Source organism: Fopius arisanus, unplaced genomic scaffold (genome assembly GCF_000806365.1).
Source record: "Fopius arisanus strain USDA-PBARC FA_bdor unplaced genomic scaffold, ASM80636v1 scaffold00032, whole genome shotgun sequence".
NCBI lineage: Eukaryota > Metazoa > Arthropoda > Insecta > Hymenoptera > Braconidae > Fopius > Fopius arisanus.
The window spans coordinates 529,393-550,859 of record NW_011887771.1 but is presented as its reverse complement, the minus strand read 5'-3'; the positions used below and the strand labels follow the sequence as shown (position 1 = coordinate 550,859).

At 33.5% G+C, this 21,467-nt stretch overlaps 2 protein-coding genes and 2 long non-coding RNA genes across 4 annotated transcripts; 2 read left to right on the top strand and 2 right to left on the bottom strand.

Moving 5' to 3' along the window:
• The first annotated feature begins 458 nt into the window (after window positions 1-458).
• LOC105265784 (uncharacterized) lies at window positions 459-1,955 on the top strand. Its single transcript, XR_892101.1, has 3 exons — window positions 459-927; window positions 1,016-1,146; window positions 1,575-1,955. It is a non-coding gene; the product is annotated as an uncharacterized lncRNA (long non-coding RNA).
• On the bottom strand, window positions 929-2,429 carry twr (signal peptidase complex catalytic subunit SEC11 homolog C twr). Its single transcript, XM_011303493.1, has 4 exons — window positions 2,193-2,429; window positions 1,978-2,087; window positions 1,564-1,713; window positions 929-1,280 (listed from the first exon to the last, which is right to left on the bottom strand). Exons 1-4 carry the CDS (start codon window positions 2,238-2,240, stop codon window positions 1,046-1,048), a joined length of 543 nt encoding a protein of 180 aa, XP_011301795.1. The 5' UTR covers window positions 2,241-2,429; the 3' UTR covers window positions 929-1,045.
• Window positions 2,430-3,692: 1,263 nt separating this feature from the next.
• On the bottom strand, window positions 3,693-21,272 carry LOC105265782 (uncharacterized). Its single transcript, XR_892099.1, has 3 exons — window positions 21,170-21,272; window positions 5,776-5,811; window positions 3,693-3,939 (listed from the first exon to the last, which is right to left on the bottom strand). It is a non-coding gene; the product is annotated as an uncharacterized lncRNA (long non-coding RNA).
• Window positions 11,004-16,818, top strand: LOC105265781 (elongation of very long chain fatty acids protein AAEL008004). Its single transcript, XM_011303492.1, has 4 exons — window positions 11,004-11,248; window positions 13,677-13,928; window positions 14,039-14,282; window positions 14,833-16,818. The coding sequence occupies exons 2-4, from the start codon at window positions 13,677-13,679 to the stop codon at window positions 15,300-15,302; spliced, it is 966 nt and encodes a 321-aa protein (XP_011301794.1). The 5' UTR covers window positions 11,004-11,248; the 3' UTR covers window positions 15,303-16,818.
• Window positions 21,273-21,467: the final 195 nt, after the last annotated feature.

Genomic DNA, 21,467 nt, shown 5'->3' with positions numbered 1-21,467 from the left:
TTTGCTCATTTCATGAAGATCGATAGCATTTGAATACTGCCCCATTAAAAGCTAATCTTATCTTCATTACGAAAGACTGAAATTCTGCAATTTTATTTCGTTCGATACCGGGAACCACTTATCAGTATTGTTTATCATTTGCGTCGATGGAAATTTCAAGAAAATTCAATTTTTATTTTCAATTTAAAAACTTGGAGAAGTGGAAAAGTGGAGAAGTCCAAGGAGAATCGGAATTTTCGTTCGATTGAATATTCTTTTTATAATCGCCCTAAGGTCAAGATAGATTGAGATATAAAAATTAAATTCGATTTTTAATTTCTTTAATTATAGAGCTCAATCAAAAGTTATAGAAAATTAATTTAATAATATTCCATTAAATATATATTGTTGAAATTTAAGAACAATGACAAGAAATAAAATCATAAAATTTGGGATTTTATTGAAAATTCCCTACAATTAGTTAATCGATATTCATATTGGATTGTACATTTGAATTAATTTAGGAATTCTCGTCTTCATATATCTAAATAATATGTCTCTTATTGACCGGAGAATTTTCCTCAAACCGATGGGAAGTGAATAAAAAATAATCGTCACTTGCAAAATAATATGATATCAAAGCCGAATGAATTTTCCTGTATCCGAATGAACGATCGCATTATAATGAGCTGCGGTCGTAAAAAATTCCAAACCGCTCATCCCGGCGAAAGGTTAATGAGGTGCCTCATTAGCCAATGCTACAATTTGCGCATTACGACGCACATGTTCACAAATCATATATCAACATTTTGTCTAACTAGGCATGCGTTCGAAGTGCAAATATGGAGCGATAACCCCATCCTCAGATTATAAAAACTGTTGCTCAAAACTGTTTTGTCTGTCGACACCGCAACTTCCAAAATTTATGAATCAAGGAACAAGTCACAGGTAATTTTAAAAAATCTTATGTTTATTATTTAACGGAAATGCTGGTATATTAAAAGTAAAACAAAAATTGATTGATTTTTTTTGATAGGTCTAGATTCAATTGACTCTACGAGTTGACTCACTCTCTGTGGATTAGTACATACAACCCAAGGCAGGCTAATACAGCGTACTTGAGCTTCGGATACTCGTTCATGTATATTGTTACCATTCCAACATACGGTAAGAAGCCTCTTGCTCTTCCGACTACGTCTTTGTGAGTTAACCAGAGTTGACCTGGGGCGTACAATCCTCGATCGTCAACCGAATTGTTGTCACCCTTCGTCAGGAATTTCACTGTGCCATTCGCGTCAGCCCTGCATTAATAAACACAAAGTCACTTACACATGTTACATAAAGTCATCGAAAAATAGACAAAATATGAAACATCATATTCGAAAGTTCAAATAATCCAATATCTAAGTTTTCCATAAATATTTATAAATGTAACAGAGACAGGGCAAACTTTAAAAAGTCATTTTTTTGCAGGTCGCATTGCATTTTATAAAAAAAACTCTTAGATTCTGAGAACTTTTCGAAAACCCAAGGGTATCTTTTTGGTACTGAATTATTCGAGATTAATAGTGGTTTTTTTCATACTTTTCGTGAAGTTTGAGGACTCGATGGACGATTGGAATGTCTCTACCATCGACCTTAAAGACAACAATCTCTCCAACACGAACGGGTTCGTCCTGGTAATTAGTGAGGAAAAGGAGATCTCCACGATGAAACGCTGGTTCCATACTTCCACTGGATAAATTCAATAGAAGATAAATGTAATTGAGAATAAGAATTATGTTTATATTCCAGTGTTAGTAACACGAAAGAATATGTTGTGGCGTTTACATTGAATGCTGATTCAAAATCCAGAGTGAGATAAACCCATGATTACGTTCGATAGATAGTACATGCAGAGTGTAAACAGCTTTCAAATACAGAGTTTTAATTACCCCAGTGATTACAGAACATTAATAAACAAATTGGGGATGAGATTTAGGTTAAGTTGACAATTACCTAAGCACCACGACAATTGGACTCTCACTTCCCGTTACGACCATCAATCCTTTCCATATCATCAACGCCGATGATACAATCATACCAAAGCTGAGAACTTGATAGATGAACTGAATGAAATCGACAAAACATGTTATTAGTGGTTCTCTGAAATTCGTAATCTTATGTAGGCCATATGTTGAGATCAAAACAGCGGTTTTTTTGGAATGAATTACCTGTCGTTTATTCATTCGCTTCACATCATCGAAAAGTCCCTGCAGCATCTTGATTGCTTTCTAATTACAATACTATTATAATATTCGGTGATATAATACTAATTTTCAGAGGAAAACTTGTTTTACTGTTGAAAGATACACCGGCATGCACGTCATCAGTATTTACCCAATTGATTACGAACTCTTTTTGATGTGGGCATGCGCACTGACGTTGGATTTTTGGGGGAAAATCAAAAAGACACGTTGACTTCGTCTGCGTGGTATGCAAAGAGGATTGACTAAAGTAGAGGTTCAGTTCTGGGGGTTTGAAGGACTCCAACGGCATTGTAGTACTGCACCCCAAGAGAGAGAGGGCGCCACATGCAATGCTGGGGTGTCTACCCGTCAGCCGACTCGGTAACTACCTCAGTAAAGTATTAGGGGAACATGAAAATGGAGAAAGTATTCCTTGAAATTGGAAATTCGAAATTTTCGAAAAAGTATCAGGAGAGCATGAAAATGGAGGAGGTATTCCCTGGAATTTGAAAATTCGAAATTTTTGAAGAAGTATCAGGGGAACATGAAAATCGCGGAGGTATTCACGGATATTTGAAAATTCGAAATTTTCGAAAAAGTATCAGGAGAGCATGAAAATGGAAGAGGTATTCCCTGGAATTTGAAAATTCAAGATTTTTGAAGAAGTATCAGGCGAGCATGACAATTGCGCAGGTATTCACTGACATTTGAAAATTCAAAATTATTGAAAAAGTATCAGGGGAACATGACAATTGAGAAGGTATTCACTGAAATTGAAAAATTCAAAATTTTCAAAAATGTATCAGGGGAGCATGAAAGTGGAGGAGGTATTCACTGAAATTTGAAAATTCGAAATTTGTGAAAAAGTATCAGGACAGTATGACAATTGAGGAGGTATTCACTGAAATTTGAAAACTCGAAATTTTTGAAAAAGTATCAGGGGAGCATGATAATTGAGGAGGTATTCACTGAAATCGACAAATTCGAAATTTGTTCGAAATTTGCGATCAATGCAGATTATTCATGTTTTTAGATAGTATCACCGGTTTTACGATGAAAAATTGTTTTTTCAGTCAGTCGTTTTTCTTAACAAAGATAAATTATTAGATGTCCATATTAAATAGCTAATGAGCATCGCTAACAATCATCATGGAGTGTGATTATTCGACATTTCTGATTGATTAATGACAAAACAATGCTAACGGCAATCTGAATGATCGGAGGTACAAAGTTCTGAGTAATGCGAGGAAGTAAAAAAATTTGTACTTTTGTCCAACCACGGATCGTTGATTATTCACCTTTCCACACTTCCTCATTTGGTGGAGAATAGAGTTTTTAATGAGGGGCTCGGTTTATTGCGATTGATATTAGTCCACTAGCCATGCATACTATTTTTTTAACCTCTTAATATTTATTAATGATATTTATCTTCCACAAATTAGTACGCAATGATTTTTTCGCTGATTATTGCGACTTATACACCAGAGATAACGAACGATGGCTTCAAATAAATCGATTAAAATTCCTTTACCATTCCATCAACTTTCATTTTCAGATTAGGAATTGAAACTTCATTACCTTCATTACGGACATTCCACCTCGAAATATAAGAACCCTCTGGATAATGTCAATAATCAGCATTCTTTACGTGTCGTAAATTCGTGACGGCTAAGAGTGCCACCGGATAATATTTAAAAGACAGAAAAATCTCGTGTACAATTACAACTCCAGTCTATAACACGAACACCCGATTGATTATTATTTCACTGATTATGTAATGACTGCTGAAACATTGGGAATCGTGAGGTAAATAGCTGTTGGGACAGTGGAACAATAACATTCGAGGGAATTCACTGGTTGGGGTTAAAGATCGATGAAAAGAGGAAAGGAACACAGATTTTTGTCTAATTGTTTTTCCAGTCTATTTAATTTTTTTTTTTTCACATTCTACCCCTCATTTACTCCTTCATTTACTCCTTCATGGTCAATGTGTCAGGGTTGAAATTCGGCTCTAGTTTTATTATTTTTTTTGGGTCAAGGACAAAAAACGCGGGGAAATTAATTGAATTAACAAGAAATTCAGGGCGATTCGCGATTTTTCATGTGGGAATAAACTTTTTATGAATTAAAATTGACAACTTGTTTCTGAGAAAATGAATTTCCATATGGTAGCACGTGTTTTTTTCTTTCATGCAAGTCAATGTTCTATTGACAAAGCGTCGTAAATTTGTGAATAATTTGAATGTTCTGAAGTGAATGAGAGGCTTCTGGGCCATTTATGAATATTCCAATGAATCGCAAGGAAATATTTCAATATTTTACCGGTTCAGGTGAAATTTTTGCATGATAATGTCACTGATGTTGTGGAAAAACGGTAAATAATCGATGACAACTTCTTCATTGTCTTGTTTGTCTGTTTATTCGTTGCCAGATAATTTCAAGTTAAAGTCAGTGACTCTGGGGATCATTGCAGCGTGACAGAACGGAAAATGCATCGTGCAACTCTTTATTATTCTATTTTTACTCTTGTGAAGAAATGTTGAGGATTTACACCATCGGACTGACATCGTGGGCCAATCTCAATATCAGCATATATCCGCCCCTCTTATTAAAGGAATATTTATGGATATAAATCAATGGAGAAAAATCGGGTCAAATGTTAATGGAAAACAATTATGAATTCACTTGGTTTCCTGCTAAAACGTCTTTTGGTCTTACTCCCCATTTGCCGATTTATACACATGTCAACAATTTAAACAATTTCTTAAAAATAAAGAGTTACGTCGCTACAAAATTTTCGCCCCGAACTGTCCATCATTGTTTTTCAGACTTTTATTATAATTAAATTCGATGAAATGTAAAGGATTTTTGTTAATAAAAATTCAGCATTTCATGGAATAATAACTGGAAATGTTGGTTCGATTTTTATTCGAAAAGAAATGAAGAATAGACCAGTGCCAGTAAATATGCCCTTGAAATTTAATGTTTTTGAAAATTCAATGGAATTTCTAATTGAATATTCATGAGGATTGAAAATTATGATGATTTAACTAGGAACTCTCGCCTTAATGCTGCTATGTATTTTGGTCGTTTCTAAAATTCCGGGAATAACCGCAATTTTTTAGAATTTCGGAAATCATAAACCTTTCTCAATTTCATACAAATTTGGAAAATTATAGGAACTTTAAACAAATTAACAGGAATTTGATGAAGGAACAGAAAAAATGATTCAAAATTTAGGACTAGGATTTAAGACTTAAGATTAGGATTTGGGATTAGAATGGGGATTTTTGGACTTTCAGAGTAGATATTTCACAAGGCTTCAATATTATTCCGTAAAACCGGAAGTTTATAATTTTTTCCCTCTGAATCACAGTAAAAAGAATCTTTAGGTTTGTTTTTTTTTAATTTCTCAACTGTGACTTTTTTCTCGTTATGCAAACAGAATTCCAATTTCGATTCAATCAATAAAACTGATAGTGCGATGGCTCTTCTGAATATAGAAACGACCAAAATATTTAGCGTTGCAAAATTGATATTGTCATCATAGGTCAAAAAAACCACTCACCCGTCCTCTATCATTCAGATGTGCGTCGTTTCGGTTCTGGAAAGTACAAATGAAAATGAGAATACAGTATAAACATCGTGACTTGGATATTATATGAATTCAATTACTTTGGAAAGGGGATAATTTAAGCTCAAGCAAACTTTTTTATTCGTTTTTCGTTGCCGAGGGGAAACACAATTTTATTTTTACTCATTAATAAAGTTATTTACATCTGCTGAATCAATCGTTGAACTTTGGGATTGAGAGTTCCAGGTACACACTGGAAAAGTACCGGAGTTCTTATCGTTTTTTAAAAATTATTTTGCCCTTTTTTTGAGTGAGACCTATGGTAGAAAATATTCAGATATTAATCTAGCTGTCGGTGGGTGGTTGTTCACTGCGAAATTTCCGAATGGAAAATTACAATGATCTACTCTCAGTTGCCCTCCAACTGGGGACTTCCTGGAAGAGCCGAAGTCCATTGTGAAATAAACTTTTATATTTCGAGTTTTGATAAACCTGATTGCATTCTTAACAAGTCCCTGATGGATCATTCGACGACACACTGCGATGGGAATGATATTTAGGATCGAGTTTACCAGACATTAAAGATTAATTTCCAAAAATTTGATGATTTTTTATGTATATTTACACTGAGAAAAAATATTATTTTTGCCAAGAATATTTTCTTCCCACCAGTAAATCTGGCGATCACGGTGTAAATACTCCCATAAGACTTAATAATGCCAAATATATTTTCTTGTGGTTAGTATTTACTCAATATTCTTGGCTAAAGAAAATTTTTTTCTCAGTGTATGACAAATCAAAAATAGTAAAAAACGCGAAATCACAAAAAACTTTTTTTTTCAGTAAAAAATTGCGCTGTTTTTTTTTACAATAACCAAAGAATACCTGTAGCATAACGTAAATATTTTGAAAATAATTTTTCAGAGTATTTTAGATCTGTTAAAACTTTTTTATCAAAAAATTCATTCCTGTAAAACGTAAATTGAAAAAAAAATCATTCCTCATTGTTATTCCGCTCATTTCAATGTAAATTCAATTAGAAAAAAAAATCTCAGCCTCTCCAAAACTGGCAGTCCGTGGCTATTCCAAATAATTTAAACATCTACGAAGTAAACCATCGATAAACAATGATGTTTTTTGCAACAATTATCCTCTCATAACCAATAACAGTAGTCTCCATTTAAAAAAGTCATTAGATCCGCTTCATAATTGGCAAACGACCACAATTGTCGTCATTGGAATTGAACCTGGGAATTAGTGAAAGATCCCAGGAAAACCGGATAAATCATCACAATTGAATAATAAGGAATGTTTGCCAGTTGATTGAAGAGGTGTTTGATGATTCAAGGTAAGTACCCAAACTCCAGAAAGTTCTGTGATTATCGCGGGAAAACACCTACAAACATCAATGAAGGTGCAAAGTTCAACTGCGTACCGGTTATTTCTTCGATTTTTCATTCCTCCGTTCTCCTCTAGTTCTTTCCGTGTGTTTTGTGTTCATACATTATGCTAAACCACTAATACACTCGTCAGCATAATTATTGCTAGTCAAATCGAGTCATAATCGATTATTGTTCAACAACCTTGAGGATCATTACTGTAATTAATTGACGCGTTCATATAAACGATCCAATTGTTTATTTTTTTGTTTCTATTTTTCTGGAAAATCTGATCGGATTATTCAATTACTGGTGCAATAGTGGACTTCAATTTCAAAGGAAATGTTGGATGAAAATTATTGTGAAATTATAAAGTAAGGTGTATTGTTTCCTTGTAGCCAAAATTAACGGTTTTTTTGTTTTCTTACCAAGTGTTGACCGGATTGATACGAAAAAATACACAATTTTGTATTTCAATATTATTTTATAACGCACGAAGTTTCATGAACGTATAATAATTCTTCTGTGTTTTTTTACAGTTTTATGAATTTTTTGAAAAGTTGGGAAAGAACGCAGGAAAATTATTGCAGAATCATGAAATTTGGGGCGTCATTGAATAATTTATTAGAAAATTTTAAAAAGCTGGAATTCCGGCTGTAATGGCATGGACCATTCTCAAGTGTCCAGAGAAAAATTAAAAATCGAAATAAACATATGAAAATAAGAATAAAAGTCTGGAATGAAATATAAAAAATTCAGGTGTATTTTTTGCGGTGAATTAAATTCTCCTGAAAATAAAAAATGAAAATGAAAATTTCCCTTTGAATTTTCCGGATTGATTCCGAAAATTTCTGAAAGTTGCACTCGATGTCCACTGAAATTTCCTTGTTGGAGAATAGAAATAAATTTTGTTCCGGAATATTCATGTTTTGTTGAGAATTTAATCGAATTATGCAATTTTTATTTCACTCGTGCTCAAAACTCATGAATTTCCTTCAATTCTATACAAAAATTTTCAACATTAGTCATTCCCTAAATTCGATTCAATGATTTTTCATAAGATTGTCATATTTTTAATGAAAGTAAAAAATTAACAAACGCACGTTAAGTAAATTAAGACAAAGAAGTACTTAAAAAAATTACTAGACACAAAATTAATAAATAATTTAAATATTTTTCTCGTTAAAGACCGATTTTATCCACTGACATTTCAAGAACATTTCAAGTGATTAAATGAGCTGTCAGTTATTAAGAATTAAGAGTAACACAAATATATAAATAATAAACGCATATAACCATAAAATAAACATTACGATTCTTGACAATTGTGAAACACATGAGATAATTGCAGATTTGTCATTAGTTTTTTTCCTTCGTCACCGAAGATCTGGTTGTAATGAGTAGATGCATTTATCTTCACGTGAATTCCCAGAGAGAAGTTTCCACATACGAGGGGCTAGAATTACTCACGAGGGAAACAACAATAAATCGTTGGAAAAAACCGATTCTTCATCGATCGTAATCATTTAATTTAGTGTACAACTCGTAGATATGCACGCGGAAATATTACTGCTATGGTTACTTAGCAGAAATAAATATTTCATTAAAATCCCCACATGAATAATTCGGAATAATAATAAAAAAACTGTAATGCACTGGATGATGAGATCCGATCTCTCGATAAACTATGTTCGCTCTTTCGAATAATTTTTTTATTTAACAATTTTATACTCTCTATTCCGACAATTGTGTAGTGACAGCAAATGATACCAGAGAAAGATGATGGAATCTGTATCAAGAGGGCATTCTCTTTCATTTTTAGTTTTGTCCTTGAGGTTGTCCAAGGTAAGTAACTTGTAATCAAAGAGTAAAGAATTTCACAAACATATTGAAATATATTTTTACTTTGATTCTTACTCCACAATTCCGGGAATGAAAGAGAATTGGGCCATTTTTTTGGAATCCGCTGTTCGATTTTTAGAAATCCTAAATACTAATTATTTTTAGTTACGGTGGTATAAAATTCAAACAATGGAAAAACCGGTTTTCTCAGCCTCTGTCTGAGATTCATTACTCTCTATGATTTTTCGCAGTCATGATCACATTTTTTCTGCAATTGTAATTTCGGATAATTTTAGCTACACGTGATTTTCTGATGGAAATGTCAAGACGAAGGAGAATTTCAATGTCTTCCAGTGGCATATTAAAGGTCATTAGATAAATTATTGATACCTAAAGAACTGGAAAATTGTTTTTTTCTCCTAATCAGTATATTATTTATAATGAATTAGCGATTTCCTTCCGTGTAGATGTATTTTTCACGTTTATTTCACAATTATTTCTTTTTCGTTTTTCCTTTTTTTTTATATCACAATTGTTAAAAATATGAACTGTCATTCAATTAGGGTTCGACCCTGATTAAACTTTAGTTTCAGGAATAGTTTATAGCGTTAGTTTATAATCAGGATTTCGTTAGAACTATGAATTATTATTAATTTAATTAATGAGTATCTGAATTGAGTTGAAATAAATCCATATTTATGAAAAAAAAAATGATATGAGCACTTTAACTAGTGTCGCAGGAGATTAAATAATTTTTGATGAGATACGTAACAAGTAGATTCCAGAATTAAATAGTTATGAAGACTTTCATGTAAAAATCCATCACGTCAATGTAATTTTCAAGTTAATTGGTAGATGTTGATGGTAATTCTGTCGTTTATTCACAATTGACGCCAATGAATATCTGAATCTAGTCGAAATTTTATGACTGAAAAACGTAAATGATATTAGCACTTTGACCAGTGCCACAGGAGATCAAATAATTTTTGCTGAGACGTAACAAATAGATTCCAGAATTAAATAGAGATTAAGATTCTCATGGAAAAACCCATGACATCAGTGTATAATCTTCAAAGTGTAAATCTCCCAGTAATTTAAAATTCACGTCTATTTTTGAAACGTTGAGAAAAAATATTACTTTTGCCAAGTCAATTAAGTTGGCAGAAGTAAATTAATTTACAAAAAAAATTTGATGTCAGTGCACTGCATACAACTTCCATATTGAAAATAAAAGTATTGGAAACCTACGAATTGTTTTTAAAAAATGGAGAAAAATGATTGGAAAAGAAGAAAAAATGGAGTACGTAATAAATTGACTGGTTACAAGTAAATAAATTTGAATTACGATGTTCGATTACAAGTTTTTCAATAAAATTACCTACTACAAAAAAATATAAATATAATAGAATAAAATAAATAAAACTCAAAGGACCCAGAGCAACGAAAAAGAAATCTGGGGAAAACAAGTGGAAGATGCAATGCAAAAGACTTCTTGGGCTTGTCCTTGACGCGAAGTGAATTTGTCCAAGTGCTCTAGCCTGGAATTGCAAGAATGCAGTTGAATGTGAATAAACTCCGGAGAGAGAAGGCCAAATATCTAGAAAGATCGACGATGGCCTACGTCAAAGAATAGATCCGGTGAAAAAATAAATAAAAAGAAAAAAATAAATCGATCGATCATTCCGTCGATTCAGTGAATGAATAACGGAATGCGACCGCGCGTGAACCCGTGAACTTGAAGAATTAATGGAGAATTCGACAAGTGCGTAAAGAGAAAATTTAGTGGATATTGTAGTCAAGGTAATTCTCATCCTTATTATCCCTTCCTCAATTATTTCTCTCGATTGACAAGTTGAAAAATCATAGCAAACGTCGGGTAAACGTCAACTTTCGATGGTATCAAGAGGGAAATTCCCTCAGGTGGGGAACCGAGGGTACAGGTGTCATACTAAGACGATAAAAGCCACCGTCTCACCGTTCAAAAGCCAGTTGGTTGCCGGACTTCGTAACAATTACACTAAATCAACAACAATACTGGATTTTCAATATTTTTCCTGGTGATTAGCCGCTGGACGGTGACACCAAACGGTCTATTAAATTTTTAAACAATCCGATCTAACAGAAACTAGTGAAGCACTTGTGAATTCGATATTATCCCTTTTTAGGATTTTTATTGAATAGTAATAATTAAATCTGTGAAGGCATTACCGTTAATTCTGTGAAAATAGCGTAATCACTAAGTTAAGGTGAGTTGAATGTGGGCTTTTTTAATTATTCAATCAATTTATTCATTTTTTTTCCATTTTTTAAACTTCTCCGACAAATTGCGGACTCTTGGCATTACAGACATGTTGACAGGTTACAAAATTATTGCTATTGTTTAAACTGTCACAAACCGTGAATAGTAATGCGGATAATTTCATGGCGTAAAGTGTCATTATCGGCACGTGTTCAACGCCATTGCTTTTCATTGTCTGAGACATTGTGAGACATTTGGTGATGACAGTGGATCGTGTCTGGTATTTAACGTTCAATTTTACACCGAGTATTTCAATTATTTCTAATACTCACTCAATAAATTCAAAGTGTCGTACATTTTTTCTCGTTTTTTTTTTATGATTTTGATTCAATTTTTATGTTCGATGTTGTAATCGCTGTTCCACCTAGTGGAAAATGCATCGAGCGATGATAATGTACAAAAATTACACAATACCATTTACAACCATCGATGACGAATTACAAAATTATTGGAAAAAAATAAAGCCAACCGTTGATTAGAATTCAAGATTATTCTCTTCTTCAATGTGACTCATTGTTCAGAACGATTAAATCCATTAATAATTGAAATTATGTCAATCAATTCCGTTGTTTTCATGAATTCCAATTGAATTTATTCAATATTATGTGACTAGAACGGCTAATATCGATTGAAAAAAAAACCCTTGACCTTGGGATGGACTTTTTATATTGAAAAAAAAAATTGAAGGTCCTAGGGCCCTAAAACAAGAAAAGAAGGGAAATGAACGAAAGGAAAATCCCAGACATGTAAAACCGGATTTCTTTAAAGCTCTTTGTCCTGGGAATTCCCTAGTTCTTTGTTTACATCGTATTCACCTCAAACCTTGTAATTCATTCTCAGCGAAGAAGCAATGAGAATGAAGAAATTTTGCAATTAAACTGATTGACCGCGTAAAAACGAGTTGTTGGAAGATGAAGCGTTCGTCAATAATCGTGAAAACCGGATTATTTGCCGACAGCGATGAAGCGGATAATTTATTTTTTACCAATTTCTCGCCCAACTTTTCATTTTTTTCAATACAAAGTGTAAAACGGGTTTACATTTTTTCTTCGTCTCGCGATATGAGGGCGACTTTTCCTTTCAGCTACCCGAGATTACGAAATAATTGTGGGGAATAGAACAGCTCTTCTAAGTATTCAAGCAAGACAAGTTATGGGGCGAGATATCTAGGGTTCGGGTATTTGTTTTCTCTCCTTTTTCTGAATTAACTTGTATGGATAGCCTCGGATTAAGAAAAGCCGGTTCGTAGACCTTCGCCAATGGTTTCAACCTAGATCTAGAGAACCTTCGTCTTGTGACGAAATATATCATGCTAATGTCATTCCCAAGAAGATGTTTAACATTATTCGTTGTCAAATGGGATTACAATTCGATTACGAAATTATCGACTAGCAAAAATGGATTTTTTTCGAAAAATTCTATTTTGAAAAATTGGCTAGAGTTTTCAGTCGATTTTTCAGAATAGAAGGAAGAGAATGATATTTTCATAGACATCATCGTCGTAGCTCTGATCTTTTCCTATGAAAAATGTCCAATCAAAAATTGCCTAGCTTTCTTCATTTCTGAGATATTTGTTAAGATTTAAAAAATTTAAATCTTCGTTAAGACCCGGATGGACTGTCTGTAAAAGATCATTTACTCCAAAATTGGGACTTCTAATTACTCCGTCAATTAATTGTTTTTTCCGATAATTGTTAGCTAGCGGCCTAGTTGTTGACAACCGCTAGAACGCTAGCTAAAAATTATTGAAAAAAACGATTAATCGCCAAAGTAATTAGGAATCCGAATTTCGGAGTAAATCTTTTCTAGATAATCCACCCGAGCCTTAAGGATGTTCCACATCTACGTACAGCCAAAATTCACGCTTTCTGGATTTTTGGACTAATTACCGATGGGATCGATGTGAAAAAATATAACGTTCTTACATTTTATCATTATTTAATGGCTCACGAAGTTTTGTGGTGTTGCCATCATCGTCAAGTATTTTCTCTATAATTTTGTGATACTTTTTAAAAGTTTAAAAAAGATGCAGAAAAATGTTCACATCACGTTGAAACTCCGTGATCCATTGCATAATAACAAAACGCAAAAACAAACGACAAAAACACGACAAAACTAAAAATGAAAAAAAACCTTAATTTTCGATATATATGGGTGTAGATGATCTTTAAACGAAATCCGTCATCATTGACAATTTCCAAGCTGCATAAGTGACCTCTCATTCAGACCTTTCCATGATCTACCCTAATCTCGATAAAATAAAAAAGAATTGTCGTAAAAAATCGTCATCTGGCGGTTCTCCCAAATTGCAAAGCATTTAGTCTAAATTAATAATAAAATAGTCAAATTTTTATTTGTTCAATTTATTTTTCCAGATGGCGACGTTAATAGCAACATTGAGTGAAAACTATCGTGACCTGATGGATAACAAGAGTGATCCTAGAGTGAATGATTGGCCCTTGATGAGTGGTCCACTTCCAACATTCCTCATCTGCATATTCTACGCATATTTTGTTAAAGTACTCGGACCAAAATTAATGGAGAATCGCAAACCATTTGGTCTCCGGAGAGTAATGATAGGCTACAATTTATTTCAAGTTATATTCTCAACTTGGCTGTTTTACGAGGTAATTCTATTGGCTATTTACAACTATTTCTCAATTCATAGCACTGTTCCAAATGCCAGCCTTATCTCTCATTTTTCCAGCAGTGATAATTTTTTTTTAATGTTTATTAGAGCCTGGCTTCTGGCTGGTGGAACGATTATTCATTCAGGTGTCAGCCAGTTGATTACTCCAAGAGTCCAAAAGCCATGAGAATGGCAGGTGGCTGTTGGTGGTACTTTATATCAAAATTCACTGAATTCTTGGATACAATTTTCTTCTTGCTGAGGAAGAAGAACGATCATATCTCCACTCTTCACGTCATTCATCATGGGATCATGCCAATGTCCACTTGGTTTGGAGTTAAATTTACTCCAGGTATGCATAAACTTCACAAAAATTCATACACTCTCAAAAAAAGCGTCGACTGAAGGTTCTTCATTGAAATTTCCAACGAACGTATTTTCACTACCAGCCAAAAAAATTCTGAATCTTTTTTCAATTATCAATTCACGCCATATAAACGATCACTTCTCTTTCGCTAATTGTACCTTCAATCGATTATGTACTTGGATCAATAGGGAACTAAATAATAGGTGAACTATATTCAAGTATGTGAATACTTTGATCAAGGGACGTCATTGACTCGAGTCACTTTGAACTCCAAAGGAAAATAAATATTGAATGACGATTAATCGCGTAAATACTTGATCAACGCTTTTTTGTTGTGATTGTAAAATTTCCTCGTCTTGCATACCTCTTACTTTCTGATGAAATATCCATTTGCGGTTTAGTAATAAAAGCCTGTCAAAACCAAACCATCACGAGGCATTCTAGCGTCATGATGGAAAACGTTCGATTTTTCCTATTTTCAAACCGCAGTGATTGAATTTGTTATTCTTGTTGTAATATGTGAATTATTCTGCAGGCGGCCATTCGACATTCTTCGGTCTTCTCAATACTTTCGTGCACATTGTCATGTACGGCTACTACCTTTTGGCAGCACTCGGGCCAAAAGTCCAGCCGTACTTATGGTGGAAGAAGTACCTCACAACCCTCCAAATGGTACAATTTGTTCTGGTGTTCCTTCACACCTTCCAATTGCTCTTCATCGAGTGCAATTATCCGAAGGCATTCGTGTGGTGGATCGGCCTGCACGCTGTTCTCTTCTTCTTCCTCTTCAGGGATTTCTACGTCAGGGCTTACACCAAGAGGCAAGGAAAGATGGCATCAGTGAAATCAGAGAAATTGCAGAATGGAAATGCTCATGGAAGTGGAAATGTTCCCAGTGAAAATGGATCTGCTTATCCCAATGAGTACAAAATAGCCACTGGTTACATCAGTGACAATGGCTTAAGGAACCGCGTCTTCATTAGTAATCGTAATTTTCAGGAGTAATGAGTTGTTTATTATTAAGTGACATTCTTCCAATGATCCTCTCCGGTGCGAGGGGGTGCGAAGGGGTGCGAAGGGATGGCGAGGAATAATCCAGTTTTGTTTCATATGGAATTGTTCTTTCTTCACGTAATTACGAAATGAGGAACAATTTACTCATGTCATTATTGATTACATCACTGAGAAAAAAAAGTGTCGATAACACGCGTCCGTTCTTGATTGAAATTTGTAACTGTTTTATTTGCGGTGGTAATCAATCTGATTCTTCAATCAATCTGATTCTTCGATCAATCTGATTCTTCAATCAATCTGATTCTTCGATCAATCTGATTCTTCAATCAATCGTTTCACGAAATCGCCAATTCAGCGAGCTAATCGTTCATATGTCTCTCGAAAATTCTATTCGCAATTGAATCTAGAATTAAATCAATTATGCGCGTACTTGAATCAAGTAGATGCAGATTTGAATCGCGCGAACGAGAGAGTACGAAAACTATTAAATATTACTATAAAAATTGAGCGGAAAGCCTCAGATGGGCGGAATATTTATTGATTAAACGCAAATATATTCGGGTGAAAAATGCAATATATCGGATATATTTCACATGTAATTATTAGTTAGTAATTTTTTAATCTTTTTTTTCGGTAGTTTTATTAAACGGACACTTGGTTTAGTCATTTCGGACCTGAGTCGCGAAAAAACGGATGAGTGATCAATTCGGTAAATACTTGATCGACGCTTTTTTCTCAGTGCAGTCTACTGAAGATGTGCTTCATTTAATTACCTTACATGAATCAGTAGTGAGATTGCTAAAGGATTGGAATCAACCATTTATAATTCGCCAATTGATGATACATCGGCCCGAATTGAATCGTTTTGCTGTTTTTCAACTGATGTTTCTTCACAATTTTTTTTTATACAGATGATACATCGATATTCACACGATATTCACCAGCATCGTGCATTTGATTGAGCATGTGTGATTGTACGTGAGTTTTGCTCACTTGTTTCGGTTGTTATACTCTGAATATTATGAATCGGAATTCGCGAGATGTTTACAACTCGAGAATTTTCCAAGCGAATGCAGCAGAAACGAGTGTTTTCTATACATTGAGATGAGAATTTAAAGACTTTACTAATTAGAAATCGGTGATGCTATTATAATTGTTAGGGTCTAGCTTTTTCGATGCTCATTCTCTGGTCTGACAGAATAACAAATATAATTCACTCATTTTTTTACTAGGAAATTGTGGGAATTGAGGGAATGTCTGAGTGCGTGTTACGTCGTTGAAGAATTTTCATGTTCATGTTCATTCGTTATTGTTTAATGATAAATTATGAGGTAATTATTGAGATGATTCATGAATCTCGGAGAAATCCGATAAGGGCGTCCCGAATCGGGTGCGTTCTGTATTTTGTGTAATAGATTACAATTATTATCGAGCAATTACTCTTTTTGTACTTTAGCCTTCTCTTAGATTAAATGTATATTTATGAAAATACATGTGTATTTTGAAAGCCAATGTTTAATACATTTATTTTAAATTCAAACGTTTCTCTCTATTTTCGCAGGAAATTATCCCTTGGAAATGTTTAAATTATTCTTCATCTTATCGAGTGATGATAACGAGGAATTGTCCTAGTCGATAAAAAATCGCGGAGACAACGGAACAAATATCAGCTGTGAGTAAAGATGATTTGAGGGTCTGAAAATGTTTGAAATTAGGCGCCAGATGAGAGTAATTTGATAGTAATCGCTTTTTGGAATTCATGATTTGAGGGATTGGTTGGGCTTTCACAGGATAAATGGGAAAATAATTACGGGAGTTACTGAAGGGATTGTTAAAAATATTTATATTCATACGATCTCACCAGGGACTGAAAACCATTGGTGAAAGTGGCCATGAGCCTCAGTCCCGGTTGATTAAAAGTATTGAGTCAGATAATAGATCCACTCTCAAAATCAAAATGCATGACCGTGACAAATAGATTAATTTCAACAATCGACTGTTATTTTTCGTATTTCTGGATTGAACTTGTCGATTCTCGCGCTTTCAATTTCATTTGTAAACGGGAATTTTACGAATAAATATCCATAATTAGCGGTGATTCTCATTATGATGCAGAAAAAACATGGGTATCAAAAGTTCAAGTTTTCCATTTTCCGGTTTTAATTTTCCTCCTATTGTGGTGTTCATAAGTCAAATAGCGAGGTATTCCTTAATTAATTGATTCAAAAAAAAACGTCAGAGTGATTATTGATTTACTGGAATTATTTATTCTTTTTGGCGTTTTATTTCCAATTGAAAAATTGTCCAAACGCAGAATATTTCGTGGAATTGTTCGACCTCTGATGTGGGATGTGACGTTAACATTGTTATATTAGCTTTTACAATCGCCTCGGGGTATTGACAGGATGGAGTAATAATTTATACACTGGTTTATTTAAAAAATCAGTTATCGTCAACACTCGATCGTTGCATGTCTATTGTTCTTAGATCTACCGAAGGAGAATTAAATTTTCTTTCGAATTTTCAGATGGTTATCATAATACGAGTGTTATCATTCACGATATATGACTCGGTAATCATTGGTATATTATCCGGGTTCAGAATTCAAGGATGGATATCTCAATTCCTCTTGTCATTTCAAAATTGTGGGTACAGACTTCAGGTGCAACGTGTCAAAGAATAATTTCAAGTGTCAGTTCTGATTTAGTTATTCAATTGTGCTCTTTCCATCTAACAAATTCCAATAATGACAATTGAATGGTCATAGGATAAACAGAATTTTAATATTATTTAAAAAATAATTGATTCTTTCGATTAACTAATTTTTCAAATAATCGCTCGATTTTCTTTTAATTTGATAATTTTTAAGGTGGACACACGATTTTTTAATTTTAACCAAATTTAATTCTCGAACATTGAATTTAAATTTAAATGACATTTTTCATTAAATGTTTATTGTATTATACTCAGAGCCTTTCGTTTATGAAATTCCAATTACATCAGTCGAATAATTACGTGATTCAGACAAATTTATTATAATTAAAGAAATGATTTATCCTTTCGATTAATCGATATTGTAAATGATTCTTCACTCCATTATTTTCACTTTCCATTTTTACTTGAGTTTGGGTAATTTTTCCCGGTAGAAAAGCGATTTCTCAATTGGTTATAGATAATTCATCGATATGCAAGCCTTTAACGAGCCTTGAATTTCTGTTAACCATTCAGTTACTAGTCTGTTTACTCTACACTACTGATTATCTTATCTTCCGGTTTTTCATAATTATAGGATTTTTGAAAATAGCAAACTCCATCCCAGGGTCATTATGTAAATAAACACAGGAGCTCATCAATTATTAGACAATGACATATTGAAGAAGACTATTGAATATGGAAAAACGTCAACAGTCAAAAGATGACATTAGAATCTAATGATTAGATGGATAATCTGGGAGGGGGAGGAGATGACAGTGGGATTTTGATCAGAAATTTGCATTTTTTGAGGGAAATAGATTTTTCATTTGCACAAACGAGTGGCTGCCAGCATCCGCATATTCGGGCCAGAGGAAAATATAAAAGGTAGGGTAAAAGTATGAAGGGTAGGGGAGAGGGCACTTTCGCTGACCGCTGAGGAATCGAGACTCCTTCTGTCATACCTTGCATAAGCCATCGCGCAAGGCCTGTTACGCGTCAAGACTTTTCTGTTCTCGACACGGAAAAAATGTACTTCAATCCAGTATATTCCATACTTGAGTATACTTGAATCTCTCGATGCTTTAATGTCTTCTCATTTTTCAAGTTTTATACGAATTTCTGAGAAGCGGTTTCAATTTTTTATTATTATTCAATGTCTCATTAAGTTTCGTCACCATTAATTCTCCCGGGATTCCCCGAATTTTCAAAAAAAATTTGGAGAATCAACTTACGACTTATGAATTTTTCAGTAGCGAAGTGATAAACTAGGAAAGTGCATTTTTTTTAGACGTTTTCAGCCGATATCTCAAAATCGAAGGAACATAAACAATTTTTGGATAAACATTTTTTATAGAAAAAGGGGAGAGTTACAAAAAAGGTGTTTATGAAAATTTCACTATCTTCTTTCTATTTCGAGAAATTGGCGGAAAACTCCCCGCGAAAAATATTCATTTATCTTATTTCACTACTTTGTAACAGATTTGTGAGTCATTAAATAATAATAATATCAAGAAATATTTTCGCAAGTCAATCTGATCCACGGTTTTCCAGGATATCAACTATAACTCCTTAATTCCTCTAGCACAAGTAATTCTTTTCTCAATAATTATATTCAGAGATTTAATTAATAAATACGGGAACGATAATCAGATGATAAATTAAGGTAATTACAATTATATTAAAATTGAATTTAGAAAAAATATTATAGTTAAAGTAAATATAAAATATATTCGATTCTATCGTTTATCGGTTATTTTTTTTTTCGTGACTATTCGCTTTTGCCGTAAATTCTCCGGTAGACTATTTTCTAATGCATGGATTACTGATCACGCTTAATTAAAACATCATTCTGACTGCTCCATTACACCTAATTAAAATTACGACACTCCATCCGAGAAAAAATATCACTCGCTACATTCATAAAGTTATTCAGATAATTCCAAATAAAAAATTTTTAAGTTGTTATCATTGAATTTTCATCAATGCTATCAATTTCCTAATGTATGTGGACGTTTGAATGATTTTGACGTTGAGAAATTTTTCAATTTGACCGAACATTCCTGAAAGCCATGAAAATTCATGAAACTTTTCACTTTTCACCTGAATTTCTAATCATTCGAACAATTGAACAAATGCCCTGTTTAATTTTTATGGAGGATTTTCCTATACAAATTCTGATTGGGAATTCAATAATTATTCATCACGGAAAACTTTATTGTCATAGGAATTTATCATCGATAATGAACGAATTAAATAACATAAATTCTAGTATGAAGTATAATTAATTCTCTGAAGAAAAACCGTATTGCAAATTCGAGAAAATTTTTTTCACATATTTCGAATACGAATTTATTCTGATTTTTTATAAACACCAAGAATGCAATTTCCTGCGAACGTTGATAAAAAAATGCCTCAGTTTGCAAATGCGATTGACGAGGTAATTTGACTCAATTACAAATGAATTACGACTTGTATCATCATTCGTAAATTGTAAAATAATTGTTCATGGGAGTGCAAATGCCATTAAAATTGTAACATTGCCGTCACAATTCTTTAAATTTTTCAAAAACATCTTCAGCGCGTAATGAGAGAAATTCTCAGAAAATGCATTCACCGACTGATCCCTGAAATTCCAGAAATTCAGCGTAATTTCCTGAGTAAATACTATTAATCGAGAAATTATCAGATGATGAACAGAAAAAACGAAACTTAAATATATAAATTGATGATATAAAATCCTCCAATCACTCAGGACTTTATTATAAAAAAAACTGAAGTCATGAAGATCATCTGTACGACGTAGATGAATTTTTAATAAAAACCGTGTGACGTCGTTACGCGCAAAACTGCTATTTGAAAGCACTTCGCGTTAATTGTCTTACGAACGACAATTCACACGGTATTTCCAATTCAAATATTCATTAACACTGAAATTCTGGATTCGATGATAAAACAAAAAATACCGAAACGGTCTATCGTATGAATGACAAACTCTGAGAATCTCAATTGGACTCTAGTCCAATTCTATTTTCTACAGAGAATGTAAAAAGAGTGGAAGATATTCGCTTACCCGATTGAAATTCAAATCATCGAGACACCACATCATCCCCCAGCGAGCAAAAAGCTTGATCTCTTTGCATTATTTCTATATATATGTCAATTACCTGGCAACACTTTGAACTCAAAAATCCACGTGGTATCCTTGAAGTTCGAACCGGTGACGATGGATGTTTGACGTACCTAAACACCGAGGGCTCATCTGGAATGTAAATAAAACCACCGGTGAATACCACAAAAATTGAAGTAATCGACACAGTAGAATAAATAAACTTACCCCAAAAATTCTCACGAATATCTTCATCCAATGAAGTGCTAAACAGTTTGTTCCACTAGACCTCCACAAAGGTTCCAAGGACGCTGCCTTCCAACCGTTGGCATAATTAAAAAATCAATCAACACCTG